Source organism: Heterodontus francisci, chromosome 34 (assembly GCF_036365525.1).
Source record: "Heterodontus francisci isolate sHetFra1 chromosome 34, sHetFra1.hap1, whole genome shotgun sequence".
In the NCBI taxonomy this organism is placed as follows: Eukaryota; Metazoa; Chordata; class Chondrichthyes; order Heterodontiformes; family Heterodontidae; genus Heterodontus; species Heterodontus francisci.
In genome coordinates this window covers 40,653,785-40,668,681 of record NC_090404.1, presented here as the reverse complement: position 1 = coordinate 40,668,681, position 14,897 = coordinate 40,653,785, and the positions used below count along the sequence as shown (strand labels likewise).

The 14,897-nt window shown below is 47.8% G+C and overlaps 1 protein-coding gene across 1 annotated transcript in view; it reads right to left on the bottom strand.

The window, feature by feature from the left end:
- Positions 1 to 8,549: 8,549 nt before the first annotated feature.
- LOC137348846 (zinc finger protein 585A-like) overlaps positions 8,550 to 14,897 on the bottom strand; it is a 71,728-nt gene continuing 65,380 nt past the window's right edge. The window contains exons 7-8 of the mRNA XM_068014083.1: positions 12,445 to 12,687; positions 8,550 to 10,501 (exon numbers count right to left, since the gene is read on the bottom strand). Of these exons, the coding sequence (XP_067870184.1) occupies positions 9,098 to 10,501; positions 12,445 to 12,687 (1,647 nt within the window). The 3' untranslated portion in view covers positions 8,550 to 9,097. The remainder of the gene's footprint in view (positions 10,502 to 12,444; positions 12,688 to 14,897) is intronic.

The window sequence follows — 14,897 nt, the reverse complement described above, 5'->3', positions numbered from 1 at the left end:
TCCCTGCTACTCTTCTTAAATAATGGTTCCACATTCGCTGTCCTCCAGTCCTCTGGCACCTCTCCTGTGGCCAGAGAGGATTTGAAAATTTGTGTCAGAGCCCCTGCTATCTCCTCCTTTGCCTCACAGAACAGTCTGGGATACAGCTCATCTGGGTCTGGGGATTTATTCACTTTTAAGCCCGTTAAAACCGCTAATACCTCCTCCCTTTCAATACTAATTTGTTTAAGTATATCACAATCCCCCTCCCTGAGCTCTACACTGACATCATCCTTCTCCATAGTGAACACAGATGAAAAGTAATGATTTCAAACCTCACCTACGTCCTCCAGCTCCACACACAGATTGCCACTTTGGTCCCTAATGGGCCCTACTCGTTCCCTGGTTATCCTCTTGACCTTAATATACTTATAAAATGCTGTGGGATGTTCCTTTCACTTGTCCACCAGTGATTTTTCATGCCCCCTCTTCACTCTTCTGATTACTTTTCCAAGTACCCCCCCACCCTACACTTTCTATACTCCATGAGCACCTGCACTGTTTTCAGCCCTCTGAATCTGCCATAAGCCTCCTTTTTTCCCCAAGATCCAATCCTCTATATCCCTTGACATCAAGGGTTCCCTGGACTTGTTGGTCCTACCCTTCACCTTTTGGGAACACGTTGGCCCTGATCTTTCACTATTTCCTTTTTTAATGACTCACACTGGTCTGATTTAGACTTTCCCACAAGTAGCTGCTCCCAGTCCACTTTGGCCAGATCCTGTTTTATCATATTGAAATCGGCCTTCCCCCAATTCAGTACCTTTATTTCTGGTCCTTCTTTGTCCTTTTGTTTGTTATAATTCCTGAATAATGCTTGTGTTTTAGGCAGTGAGATGCATTTTGATTTTGAAATCCAATGTGCAGCAGCCATTTTAATTCATTTTCGAGTCATAGAGTCATTTACAGCATAGGAGGAGGTCATTCGTTGAGTTTCTCATTGTGGATTTCTCTCTGTGTGTCTCTCTCTTTCTCCCTATCTTTCTCTCTGAATGAGAGAAGTGGGAGAGAGAGAAAGGAGAGAGCGAGGGAAACAGTGGGTTGTCATCCTTTCATCTACGAAAGATGATCGACATGAAGCAAACAAGCCATTTGGGGGGTGGAGGGGGGCGTATCTTCTCTTGGTTCACCTTTGCTGATGGCTGTAAAAGCCAATCGTTGAGACGCAGGCTCTGCCACAAGTGCTGCACATGAAGCTGCCAAGTGATGCTGTGAGTTGTTGTGTTTGACATTGGCGTCTGTTGCCAAGCTGCTGCAGCAACTGGTCATCGTGGTATTGCACACCAGTCCACAGGATGTGTTGCCATTTCCCTCATTCATCAGTTAGTGACTCCCAAGTGCGATAGTCGACATTTAGGGCCTTCAGGTCACGCTTGCAAGCAACCTTGAAGCGGAGCTTTGGGCGCCCACTGGTCGCCTGGCCCCTGCTACCTTGGTCCTTGGGTTTGCAACCATCCTCTATCTTGTGGACTTGTCTGATCCACCAAAGCCACCTCTGTTTGATTAATGCCAACACACTTGGGAGCTCTGCCTTTGAGAGGACTGCCACATTTGTGATTTTGTGCTGCCAGGATATACCCATAATGGGCCACAGACAGCAAAGATGGAAATTATTGAGCTACTTTCCCTGGTAGCTGTCATGTTTCATTGCCATACAGCAAGGTGTTGAGATCACAGGCCTTATAAACCATTAGCTTGGTCCTAATGGTCAGCATGATGTTGTCCCATGCATTGACATGTTACAGCTGCGAAAAAATCTCCTGGAGAGAGAAATGAAACATTGATGAGAACAAAGCAAAGACTTTTTAAAATAAAAGACACATCAATAGCCCAGAGCTCCTTTTCTCTGTCACTCACTAACATTGACAATCTCTGCATCATTTACCCATCCCTCACAATAAACCCAGAGACTGTAAAGTGGGAACAGATGTAAAATGTGAGAGGGACTATTAGGTGCTGAGATCTTGTCCATTGTCATGTTAATCCAGGTACCAGGGCTGTTTTGAACAGAGACATTCCTGGGAGCTGCTTTTTGATGATCTGTGAACTTATTCCTACAAGGTTATTGTTGACAACATTTGCTGCATCTTTCAGCTAATCAACAGAGGAACAGTGACATGACCAGGCCCCAGTCTGTCCAGAAGCTGAGAAACTCTCTTTAAAACTGCCATTAAGGTGCTCATTCCTTATCATTGTCCCAGGATTTATCTTCACATCAGGCCTTTGGGAAGGGTGTGAGAAAGGGGTTGGGAGAGTGGTTTTCGACACAGGCTGGGAGCTGGGTAGTCACTAAACACTGGAGAGCCCCAGAGCCTGTCTCTCTCCCTCTGTGTTTAACCTGTCATTTCAATCTCTTTCTCTCCCTCTATTTCTCTCTGTGTCTCACCATCTGTTTATGCCTCATTGTAAAAACACAAACACTGCTGATTCCCCATCCCTCTTCTGTTCACTGTCCCCATACCCACTCAGCCCAGGATTGGTGTTTTGTACACTCAGTGTCACAGTGTGAAGAAGCTGATGATTCCTTCGGGAGATCTTTTAAACCTCACTGTCCCAGGATTTACTTTTTTGCAAATCAGATCTTCTGGAAGGTGAAATAAAAACAGAAAGTGCTGGAAATACTCATAAATAAATACATATAAATTGAAAGTCCATGTACCCCACATCAACAACATTACCCTCACCAAGCCTCTTTGTTAGGTCTTCAAAAACTCCAGCAAGTTAGTTGAACACGATTTTCCCTGAACAAATCCATGCTGGCTTTCCTTAATCAATCCACATGCTGAGTTAGGTGACAAATTGAGTATTGTGGAAGGGAGCAAAAAATTGCAAAGGGTCATTGATAGATTTAGCGAGTGGAGATGACAGAGACAGCAGGAGGTCAATGTGGGGAAGTGTGAGGTCATTAACATTAGAGTCATGTATGGAACAGAGGAGACCATTCAGCCCATCAAGTCCATGACAGTTCTCCACACAGTAATCCAGTCAGTCCTACTCCCCTGCTTGACCCCTGTAGTCCTGCAAGTTTATTTCCTTCAAGTGACCATCCAATTTCCTCTTGAAATCACTGATTGTCTCTGCTTCCACCACCCTCATGGGCAGCGAGTTCCAGATCATTACTACCCACTGTGTAAAAAAGTGCTTCCTTATATTCCCTCTGCATCTCTTGCCCAAAACTTTCAATCTGTGTCCACTAATCCTTGTACCATTAGTTAATGGGAACAGTTTTCCTTGTCTAACTTATCCATGCCTGTCATAATCTTTTACACTTTGATTAAATCTCCCCTCAATCTCCTTTGTGCTCAGGAGAACAACCCCAGCTTTTACAACCTCACCTTGTAACTAAAATCTCCCATCCCTGAAACCATTCTGGTAACTTAGATCTAAGGAAGATGAATCAGAATATTTTCGAAATGATTAAAAGTTAGGAACTGTGAAGGGACAGAGAGATTTCGGGTTTCATGCACAGAAATCACTAAAAACTACTGGACTGGGAGAAAAGGGAATTAAAATGTCTAATGGAATGTCCGCCTTTATCTGAAGGGTGAAAGTAATGCTGCAGTTATATGCAACTCTGGATACACATCATCTGAAGTGAGGTGTTTAATTCAGGGCAGCACATCTCAGGAAGGATATATCAGCTGTGCAGGAGGTACACTGCCCATTCACCAGAATGATATCAGGAGTAAAAAGGTCAAATTGTGAGGACAGGTCATATAGACTGGGCTTGTATTTCATTGACTATGAAGATTAAGGGGTGATGTAATCCATGTAATAAAGAAGATTAAAGGTTTTAAGGGGGTCGATAAAGAAAAATGATTTCCTCTGTTGGTGGAATGCAGAATAAGATGACACAACATTAAAATTAGAGCTGGGCCATTCAGGGGTGCTGTCAGGGATAGTGAAATCTGGAACACTGTCCCCCCAAAAAGCTGCTATGGATGGGGAGAAAAGGAAAATGTCAAAACTTGAGAGTTACCTATTGGGTAAGGTGACAGGGATATGTAATCAACACTGGTAAAGGTAGTTGCAATATGGATCAGTCATGATATAACTGAATAGAGGAACAGGCTCGAGGGGTTGAATGGCCTCCTCCAACTCATGTGTTCCTCTGTTTTACAGGATCACTGAGACTGATTCCCTGAGGCTCCTCTCACAATACCGGGAGCTTCTACTCCTGACCATTATGGAGCAAGGGTTTTCAGGGTGGTCTAGACAGGACAACAATCTCCCCTTCATAGACACATGATCCTGACTGTGAGGTGACAGTGCGTCTGGGAGAACGATGGGTGGACACAGTGTGTGTTGTTATTTTAATGATAATCTGAACCTCAAGAAACAAACTACCCTGAGGAGTGAAATAAGGTTCGTTGGCTCCTGTTATCTGGGCTGTTTGAGGTGGACAATGGCCTGACCCAGCACTGACAGGACAAGCCCACTAGGAGATGGCACAAGGCCAAATTAAGACTCAAATGCTTCACTTTCCTGAAATAATTAGTTGAGAAAGGGTTCATTAATAACCTTGTAGTAAAGAGAGAAAATGGGGAGCTGTTGTCCAATTAGCCTCACATTAGTTGTAGGCAAAATGCTAGAATGTATTATTCGGGGAAATGGTAACAGGGCAGTTACAATATCATAATATAATTAAGTAGAGTCAACATGGACTTGTGAAGAAGAAATCATGTTTAACAAATCTGTTAGAGTTTCTTGAGGATGTAACTAGTCAGGTGAATAAGGGGGAAGCAGTAGTTTAATTGGATTTTCAAGAAGCAAGAAGCATTTGATAAGGTGCCACACCAGAGGTTATTACACACAATTCTTCCTTCAATCATAAGGTCAGAAGTGGGGATGTTTGCTGCTGATTGTACAATGTTCCGCACCATTCGCAACTCCTCAGATACTGAAGCAGTCCGTGTAGAAATGCAGCAAGACCTGGACAATCTCCAGGCTTGGGCTGATAAGTGGCAAGTAACATTCATGCCACACAAGTGCCAGGCAGTGACCATCTCCAACAAGAAAGAATCTAACCATCTCCCCTTGACATTCAATTGCAGTACCATCGCTGAATCCCCCATTATCAACATCCTTGGGGCTACCATTGACCAGAAACTGAACTGGGAGTAGCCATATAAATACCGTGGCTGCAAGAGCCGGTCAGAGGCTAGGAATCCTGCGGCGAGTAACTCATCTCCTGACTCCCCAAAGCCTGTCCACCATCTATAAGGCACAAGTCAGGAGTGTGATGGAATACTTGCCTGGATGGTGCAGCTCCAACAACACTCAAGAGGCTCGACACCATCCAGGACAAAGCAACCCACTTGATTGGCATCCTATCTACAAACATTCACTCCCTCCACAGTGGCAGCAGTGTGTCCCATCTACAAGATGCACTGCAGCAACACACCAAGGCCCCTTGGACAGCACCTTCCAAACCCACGACCTCTACCAACTAGAAGGACAAGGGCAGAAAATGCATGGGCACACCGCCACCTGCAAGTTCCCCTCCAAGTCACACACCATCCTGACTTGGAACTATATCACCATTCCTTCACTGTTGCTGGGTCAAAACCTTGGAATTCCCATTCCTAACAGCACTGTGGGTGTACCTACCTCACATGGACTGCAGCGGTTCAAGAAGGCAGCTCACCACCACCTTCTCAAGGGCAATTAGGGATGGGTAATAAATGCTGGCCTCGCCAGCGGCGCCCATACTCCATGAATGAATTTTAAAAAAAATTAGGACTCATGGGATTGCGGTAATATATGAGCATGGATTGAGGTTTGGTTAATGGACAGAAAGCAGAGAGTAGGAATAAATGGGCTATTTTCAGGTTGGCATGCTGTAACTAGCAGGGCGTCGCAAGGATCAGTACTTGGGCCTCAGCTATTTACAATCTATAGAAATGACTCAGATGAGGGGATTGCAATAATATATCCAGGTTTGCTGATGATACAAAGTTAGGTGGGAAAGCAAGAAATGAGAAAGACAGAAAGAGGCTTCAGAGGGATACAGACAGGTTGGGTGGGTGAGTGGGTAAGAACATGGCAGATGGAATACAATATGGTTAAGTGTGAAGTTATCCACTTTGATAAGAAAAATTTATTAAAAACTTTTTATTATGAATGTTGAGAAACTGAGAAATGTTTGCATTCAGAGGGACCTGGGTGTTGTTACGACCAAGGTGGCAGTAATGCACTGTTAATTCAGTCCCACTGCGTATTAGTAAAGTTTCCCACCTACTGGAAATTAGCCAAATTAAACATTTTATTTATCCCCTAGAATGAAGCACACAAAACCAGATTTCTTCGAACAACAACAAAATTAACTATTTATTAATAAACTAAATCTTAAACAATAATGGGATGAATCTGTATATATAAAAAGATTTTATAACTTCTTATTCTTCCTAAGCTTCCTGAACACGCACATACATTGAAAAACTGATTAACTGGGGAAAAAGGGTTTTTGGTGTTCAACTGTTTCTTAGGAATAATAAAATCATTGGTGGTCATGGTCTGTTCGGTTATTTATGAATCGGTGAGGTGTCCCAGAGACAAATCGTCAGATGCCACTCAAAGTCTCTCCAGACAAGTTTGATGAGCAGTCTGTGATGGGTAGACTATCAAGGCAATTTGTCTGCAGCAGGCATCACACAGATCTTTCAGCAAAAGATGTAGCAACAGGTCTACTTAAATTTTAAAGTAGCAGTCCAGTAATGGAATCCTTTTTGAGATTTCAGGATCTCCCCCCGCAAAAGAACAGGACTAACAGGAATCACTCTTGAGGCAGAGATTTTTCAGAGACTGGAGGCAATAGGAATTTCCAACTTTAACAATGCAGGGCTTCCTCCACAGAGAGCAGCAACTCCTCTTTCTCTGGGTCTTTCCCACTCCTGGCAGAACTCAGACACAACTCAAATGTGGAATTTCGTTCTGCAAGAGATGCCTTCTTTTCAGGGAGAGGTCTTTTTCTAGTCTGCCAAAAAACACAAGTCCCAGCCAGTTTGTTCTGCCTCCTGCCTGCCCAGCACTGGTCTTTCACAAAGCAAAGTGAAACTGAACTCTTAACAATGTCATGTGACCTATCATTTTCACTGCTGTTGCTTGGAAATAAGTTGCCTCGGAGACTGTTCCCCATCCAGTTCAGCATTCAATTTTCTCAGTCTTGCAAAACACAGAACTCCAAGTTTTTTTCTTTTTTAAAAGCAAGGCACATGTAACGGTGTCCTTGTACGTGAATCACAGAAAGTTAACATGGACGTACAGCAAGCAATTCGGAAGGCAAATGGTATGTTAGCTTTTGTTACAAAGGGATTGGGGTATAAGGGTAAAGAAGTCTTACTACAATTATACAGGACATTGGTGAGGCCCCACCTGGAGTAGTGTGTGCAGTTTTGGTCTCCTTACCTAAGGAAGGACATAACACCATTGAGGGAATGCAATGAAGGTTCACTCGTCTGGTTCCTGGGATTGTTCTATTTATTCATGGACTGTGGGTGTTCCTGAAATGGCCAGCATTTATTGCCCATCCCTAATTGCCCCTGAGAAAGTGGTGGTGAGCTACCTCCTTGAATATAACTGAGTGTCTTGCTAGGCCATTTCATAGGGTAGTTAAGAGTCAACTATATTTCTGTGCATCTGGAGTCACATATAGGCCAGATCGGGTAAGGACGGCAAATTTCCTTCCCTGAAGGAAATTAGTGAACCAGGTGGGTTTTTAGGACAATCCGTAGTTTCATGGTCACCAATATTGATCCTAGTGTTTTAATTGCAGTGGTGGGATTTGAATTCATGTCTTGGCATCATTAGTCCAGGCCTCTGGATTACTAGTTCAGTAACAGAACCACTATTGTACAGCATCCCCACTCTGCTCCATCTCCTCCTATGAGGAGAGATTGAGTAAACTAGGTCTATATTCCCTGAGGATTAGAAGAATGAGACGTGATCTGACTGAAACATAAATTGTTAAGAGACTTGACCGGGTCGATGCTGAGAAAATGTTTCCCCTGTCTGGGCAATCTAGAACACCGGGTCACAGTCTCAGGATAAGGGATCAGACATTTAGGACTGAAATGAGGAGAAATTTCTTCACTGAAAGGGTTGTGAATCTTTGGAATTCTCTTCCCCAGGGAGCAGTGGATGCTCAGTCATTGAGTATATTTAAGACAGAGATTGACAGATTTTTGGGTATTACGGTAATTAAGGGAGATGGGGATAGTGCGGGAAGGTGGAGTTGAGAAGATCAGCCATGATCTGGGTGAATGGCAGAGCAGGCTCGAAGGGCCGAATGGCCTCCTCCAGCTTCTATTTCTTATGTTCATTAAACCTCAGTCTGGTTCCTCTCGAGCTGCTGAGTGAGTGAATTAAATCTTTCTTGACAAATCACCAAGATACCAGATGACAAGTCACACCCGAAACATCATTTATTGGTTACAAATCACAACTTAGTTAAATCTGGACACACAGACACTTTATAAACATGTATAAACACATTTAAATGTAATCAGAGTTATCCAGCAGTTCAGCACTAATAGGGAGAGTATTTCACAAAACAAGTAACAAAGATTAACCAGACGATTCAGTGATTGACTGTAAATCAACACTAATGGATGCTGAGTATTAATTACAGCAGGGACCGGAGTCTGAGCTTATAAATTGGTGAGTTTACTTCACTATCACTATCTGACATGTTAACAGTTGTGAACAGCCTGTCTATCCAACAATTCCAGTCTACGAGTGCTTAGAAACACACACAGCTTAAACAGCCTCATTCTTGAGCTAAAGAACAGACTTTTTCGTGTCAATATAGAGTTACAGGATTGGCCTGTGATCTGTTTATTGTTCATCTTTTGTTCAGTACATTGACTGAGTGGATTTAAATTGAAAATGAGGTTTGAAGACACGATGGTCTATTCACACATGAACGAGAGATGCTGTGGGGCAGACGCTCAGTCCAAGAGGAGCAACTGACATCAGAAATAAACCCCAACTGTCAGAATGAACATGGTTCAGTCTGGATGTGATTAACAGCAGCAACAGCAGAATCCAACCCCTGTAGTTATCTGTGAACCCGCTGGTGTCTCAGCAGACAGGATGGCTGAGTGAATCCCTTCCTACACACGGAGCAGATGAATGACCTCTCCCCAGTGTGAATGAACTGGTGTGACACCAGGTGGGATGACTGAGTAAATCTCTTCCCACATACGGAGCAGGTGAATGGCCGCTCCCCAGTGTGAACTCGCTGGTGCCTCAGAAGAGCGGTTGAATCAGCAAATCCCTTCCCACACTCAGAGCAAGTGAATGGCCTTTCACCAGTGTGAACTCGCTTGTGGTTCACCAGCTTGGGTGAAGTCGTGAATCCCTTCCCACAATCAGAGCAGGTGAACGGCCTCTCCCCAGTGTGAACTCGCTGGTGTATCAGCAGGGTGGATGAATGAGTAAAACCCTCCCCACAATCAGAGCAGGTGAATGGCCTCTCCCCAGTGTGAATTCGTTGATGTGCCAGCAGGTTCCATGACAGAGAGAATCTCTTCCCACACTCAGAGCAGGTGAACGGCCTCTCCCCAGTGTGAACTCGCTGGTGCATCAGTAGGGCGGATGAACGAATGAATCCCTTCCCACACTCAGAGCAGGTGAACGGCCTCTCCCCAGTGTGAACTCGCTGGTGTTTTAGTAGGGCAGATGAATGAATGAATCCCTTCCCACAATCAGAGCAGGTGAACGGCCTCTCCCCAGTGTGAACTTGTTGGTGTCTCAGAAGGTTGGATGACCGAGTAAATCCCTTCCCACACTCTGAGCAGGTGAACGGCCTCTCCCCAGTGTGAACTCGCTGGTGTTTTAGTCGGGCGGATGAATGAATGAATCCCTTCCCACACTCAGAGCAGGTGAACGGCCTCTCCCCAGTGTGAACTTGCTGGTGTTGTAGTAGGGCGGATGAATGAATGAATCCCTTCCCACAATCAGAGCAGGTGAACGGCCTCTCCTCAGTGTGAACTCGCTGGTGTGTCAGTAAGGCGCATAAATGAACGTATCCCTTCCCACACTCGGAGCAGGTGAACGGCTTCTCCCCAGTGTGAAGTCGCTGGTGTGTCTGCAGGTTTGATAACTGAGTGAATCCCTTCCCACACTCAGTGCAGGTGAATGGCCTCTCCCCAGTGTGAACTCGCTGGTGTGTGAGTAGGGAGGATGACTGAGTGAATCCCTTCCCACACTCAGTGCAGATGAACGGCCTCTCCTCAGTTTGACTGTTTCGATGAGTTTCCAGCTCAGACGTAAAATTGAATTCTTTCTCACGGTCCCCACATTTCCACAGCTTCTCCCCAATGTGACTCCACTTGTGTGTCGACAGGCCAGCTGATCGGCTGAAGCCTCGTCCACACACAGAACACTTGTATGGTTTCTCCATACTTTTTGCTTCCATGATCAAAGGCCGATGATATTCAGATCCTGATGAATCGAGTGACTGTCACATCTTGAGGTGGTTTGATTTTCCTGTCCGCAAATCCTCCCTTTCTAATACCCTGTAACATGAAGTTACAACAGGAAAAAGGGAGTGAGAGAGAACCCACAAAAACACAAAGACAAGTTGTGAAATTGAGCTGAATGAATCTGGTAATTTGTGGGACCAGAACAGAGAGTGGGCGGGGCTTCATGGCCCCAGTGAGCAGGAGAGAAAATCATTGACTCATTAATTTTATTCTCACTCTGCACACAGGGGCTGGAGAACTGAACCCAGCCACAGTAGAGGGAGGGAGAAAACTGGCAGAGGAGGAAAGAAATGGTGCAGATGGTGTCATGGGTTTGGATTTCAGCACAGGGAGGAGGGAGAGTGTGTGGGACTGCGATTTACAGCTTTGGGGAAACAAGAGAGGAATAAAATGTTCCATAGGATCTCGAATTGTCTGTTCTGAATTTCTATCCTGTACTGACAGTGATGACTTTTATTACCTCCTTTTACAGGGGATTAGGAGAGGATTTCCACACATTGATTTGATGCTCACTCTGCACACAGGGGCTTTCACACCATCTCTCCTGAAGGTGCTGGGGTTACTGTTTACATCCCACTGAACTGTAAGAAAGAATATCTTATTAGATGATATTAAAGATAGTATTATATTATAATAATATAACGAGAGGCCGTTCACCTGCTCCGTCTGTGGGAAAGAATTTAATCGATATCCAAAATGCTGAGACACCAGTGAGTTCACAAGTGACTGTAGCTGTTGCATTCTGTAATTATTGCTGCTGTTAATCACATCCAGGACTGAACCATATTCATTCTGACAGTGGGGTTTATATCTGCTGTGTTAATATTCTTTATAGCTGGGGTGGAGTTTAATATTCCAGCAATTGGTTTGCTTTACTTTGTAACTTTTACTCTTCAAATAAAGTAGCTCCCTTTGGGCTATTCTCAGGGTTTTGTGGGATGAAACCAAACAGTGATTTACTTGTACTTTTTACAATTTTGTATATTATATTCACTGCTCACAATGAGATCTGTTCTACATTGGGAAGAGCAAACACAGATCGGGTGATCACTTTGAGAACCATCTCCATTCAGTCTGCAAGCATGTTCCTGAGTTTCCAGTCACTTCCCATTTTAATTCTCCGTCCCACTCCCACTCTGACCTCTCTGTCCTCGGCCTCCTGCCCTGTTCCAATGAAGCTCAATGGGAGCTGGAGGACTTAACAACCTTCCGGACTCAACATTGAGTTCAGCAGTTGTTCTAACAACAGAGACTTGTCAGGATCTGGAACGCTGCACCTGAAAAAGGTGGTTGAACCTGATTCAGTCATTTTAAAAGGGAGTTGACAGGTATTTGAGAATGAGGAACTTACAGGCTTACAAACAACAAGTGGGTGTGTGGGACTAAGCACAACTGTTCTTTCAAAGGGCCAGCACAAGCACAAAGGGTTGAATGGCCTCCTCCTGTGCTGTAAGTTTCTATGATTCTAGGAGTTGGCCATTTAGCCCCTCGAGCCTGTTCCACCAGGAAATGAGATCATGGCTGATCTGTGATCTAACTCTATATACCTGACTTTGTCCCATATCCATTAATACCTTTGGTTAACAAAGATCTATCAATGTCAGATTTAACATGACGATTGATCTCGCATCAACTGCTGTTTGTGGAAGAGAGTTTCAAACTTCCACCATCTTTTGTGTGTAGAAATGTTTCCTAACTTCACTCCTTAAAGGTCTGGCTCTAACTTTTACTCTACACCTCCTCGTTCGACACTCCAGAACATCCAGCCCATGGGCCAGAATCCAGCCTGTCAATGGTATCCATCGGACCTGCCAAAACATTCAGTGACTGACAATGGTTACAGCTCCTTTACCAAGATGGCGGATACGCCTCATTGCACATGTCCTCCTGTACCAAGATGGTGGGCAAGCTTCAGTACCCGATATTTTGGCTCCTGTACTAAGATGGCGGTGCCCGGGCGGAGCTGCTTCTCTGCCGGCACTTCCCGCCCAAACAGCCTTGGCAGCCGTGAGCTCAGGACCAAGGTCAAGCACTGGCTCTGCCTGCGTACAGACTCGGCCTGGGCCTCATGCTCTTCATCACCGTCTGATGAGGTGCAGGCCCAGCAGCAAGGTGCAGTGGTAACCGGGCCCTGGGAGCAGGCTGCCGTGGAGATCGGGCCCTGGGAGCGGAACAGAGAGACAGAGGCCGGCAGAGAGAGAGAGAGTGAGGGAGGGGGCGGGAGAGCGAGAAAGAGAGAGAGAGAGCACGGGGGAGTGAGAGAGAGAACAGGGGGGAGCGAGAGAGAGAGCGAGAGCAGGGGGGAGCGAGAGAGAGAGAAAGAGCAGGGGGGAGTGAGAGAGAGAACAGGGGGGAGCGAGAGAGAGAGCGAGAGCAGGGGGGAGCGAGAGAGAGAGAAAGAGCAGGGGGGAGCGAGAGAGAGAGCAGGGGGGAGCGAGAGAGAGAGAGAGAGCAGGGGGGAGCGAGAGAGAGAGAGAGAGCAGGGGGGAGCGAGAGAGAGAGAGAGAGCAGGGGGGAGCGAGAGAGAGAGAGAGAGAGAGAGAGCAGGGGGGAGCGAGAGAGAGAGAGCAGGGGGGAGCGAGAGAGAGAGCAGGGGGGAGCGAGAGAGAGAGCGGGGGGAGCGAGAGAGAGAGCAGGGGGGAGCGAGAGAGAGAGCAGGGGGGAGCGAGAGAGAGAGCAGGGGGGAGCGAGAGAGAGAGCAGGGGGGAGCGAGAGAGAGAGCAGGGGGGAGCGAGAGAGAGAGCAGGGGGGAGCGAGAGAGAGAGCAGGGGGGAGCGAGAGAGAGAGCAGGGGGGAGCGAGAGAGAGAGCAGGGGGGAGCGAGAGAGAGAGCAGGGGGGAGCGAGAGAGAGAGCAGGGGGGAGCGAGAGAGAGAGCAGGGGGGAGCGAGAGAGAGAGCAGGGGGGAGCGAGAGAGAGAGAGCAGGGGGGAGCGAGAGAGAGAGAGCAGGGGGGAGCGAGAGAGAGAGAGCAGGGGGGAGCGAGAGAGAGAGCAGGGGGGAGCGAGAGAGAGAGCAGGGGGGAGCGAGAGAGAGAGCAGGGGGGAGCGAGAGAGAGAGCAGGGGGGAGCGAGAGAGAGAGCAGGGGGGAGCGAGAGAGAGAGCAGGGGGGAGCGAGAGAGAGAGCAGGGGGGAGCGAGAGAGAGAGCAGGGGTGAGCGAGAGAGAGAGCAGGGGTGAGCGAGAGAGAGAGAGCAGGGGTGAGCGAGAGAGAGAGAGCAGGGGGGAGCGAGAGAGAGAGAGCAGGGGGGAGCGAGAGAGAGAGAGCAGGGGGGAGCGAGAGAGAGAGAGCAGGGGGGAGCGAGAGAGAGAGAGCAGGGGGGAGCGAGAGAGAGAGAGCAGGGGGGAGCGAGAGAGAGAGAGCAGGGGGGAGCGAGAGAGAGAGAGCAGGGGGGAGCGAGAGAGAGAGAGCAGGGGGGAGCGAGAAAGAGAGAGCAGGGGGGAGCGAGAGAGAGAGAGCAGGGGGGAGCGAGAGAGAGAGAGCAGGGGGGAGCGAGAGAGAGAGAGCAGGTGGGAGCGAGAAAGAGAGCAGGGGGGAGCGAGAAAGAGAGCAGGGGGGAGCGAGAAAGAGAGCAGGGGGGAGCGAGAAAGAGAGCAGGGGGGAGCGAGAAAGAGAGCAGGGGGGAGCGAGAAAGAGAGCAGGGGGGAGCGAGAAAGAGAGCAGGGGGGAGCGAGAAAGAGAGCAGGGGGGAGCGAGAAAGAGAGCAGGGGGGAGCGAGAAAGAGAGCAGGGGGGAGCGAGAAAGAGAGCAGGGGGGAGCGAGAAAGAGAGCAGGGGGGAGCGAGAAAGAGAGCAGGGGGGAGCGAGAAAGAGAGCAGGGGGGAGCGAGAAAGAGAGCAGGGGGGAGCGAGAAAGAGAGCAGGGGGGAGCGAGAAAGAGAGCAGGGGGGAGCGAGAAAGAGAGCAGGGGGGAGCGAGAAAGAGAGCAGGGGGGAGCGAGAAAGAGAGCAGGGGGGAGCGAGAAAGAGAGCAGGGGGGAGCGAGAAAGAGAGCAGGGGGGAGCGAGAAAGAGAGCAGGGGGGAGCGAGAAAGAGAGCAGGGGGGAGCGAGAAAGAGAGCAGGGGGGAGCGAGAAAGAGAGCAGGGGGGAGCGAGAAAGAGAGCAGGGGGGAGCGAGAAAGAGAGCAGGGGGGAGCGAGAAAGAGAGCAGGGGGGAGCGAGAAAGAGAGCAGGGGGGAGCGAGAAAGAGAGCAGGGGGGAGCGAGAAAGAGAGCGGGGGGAGCGAGAAAGAGAGCAGGGGGGAGCGAGAAAGAGAGCAGGGGGGAGCGAGAAAGAGAGCAGGGGGGAGCGAGAAAGAGAGCAGGGGGGAGCGAGAAAGAGAGCAGGGGGGAGCGAGAAAGAGAGCAGGGGGGAGCGAGAAAGAGAGCAGGGGGGAGC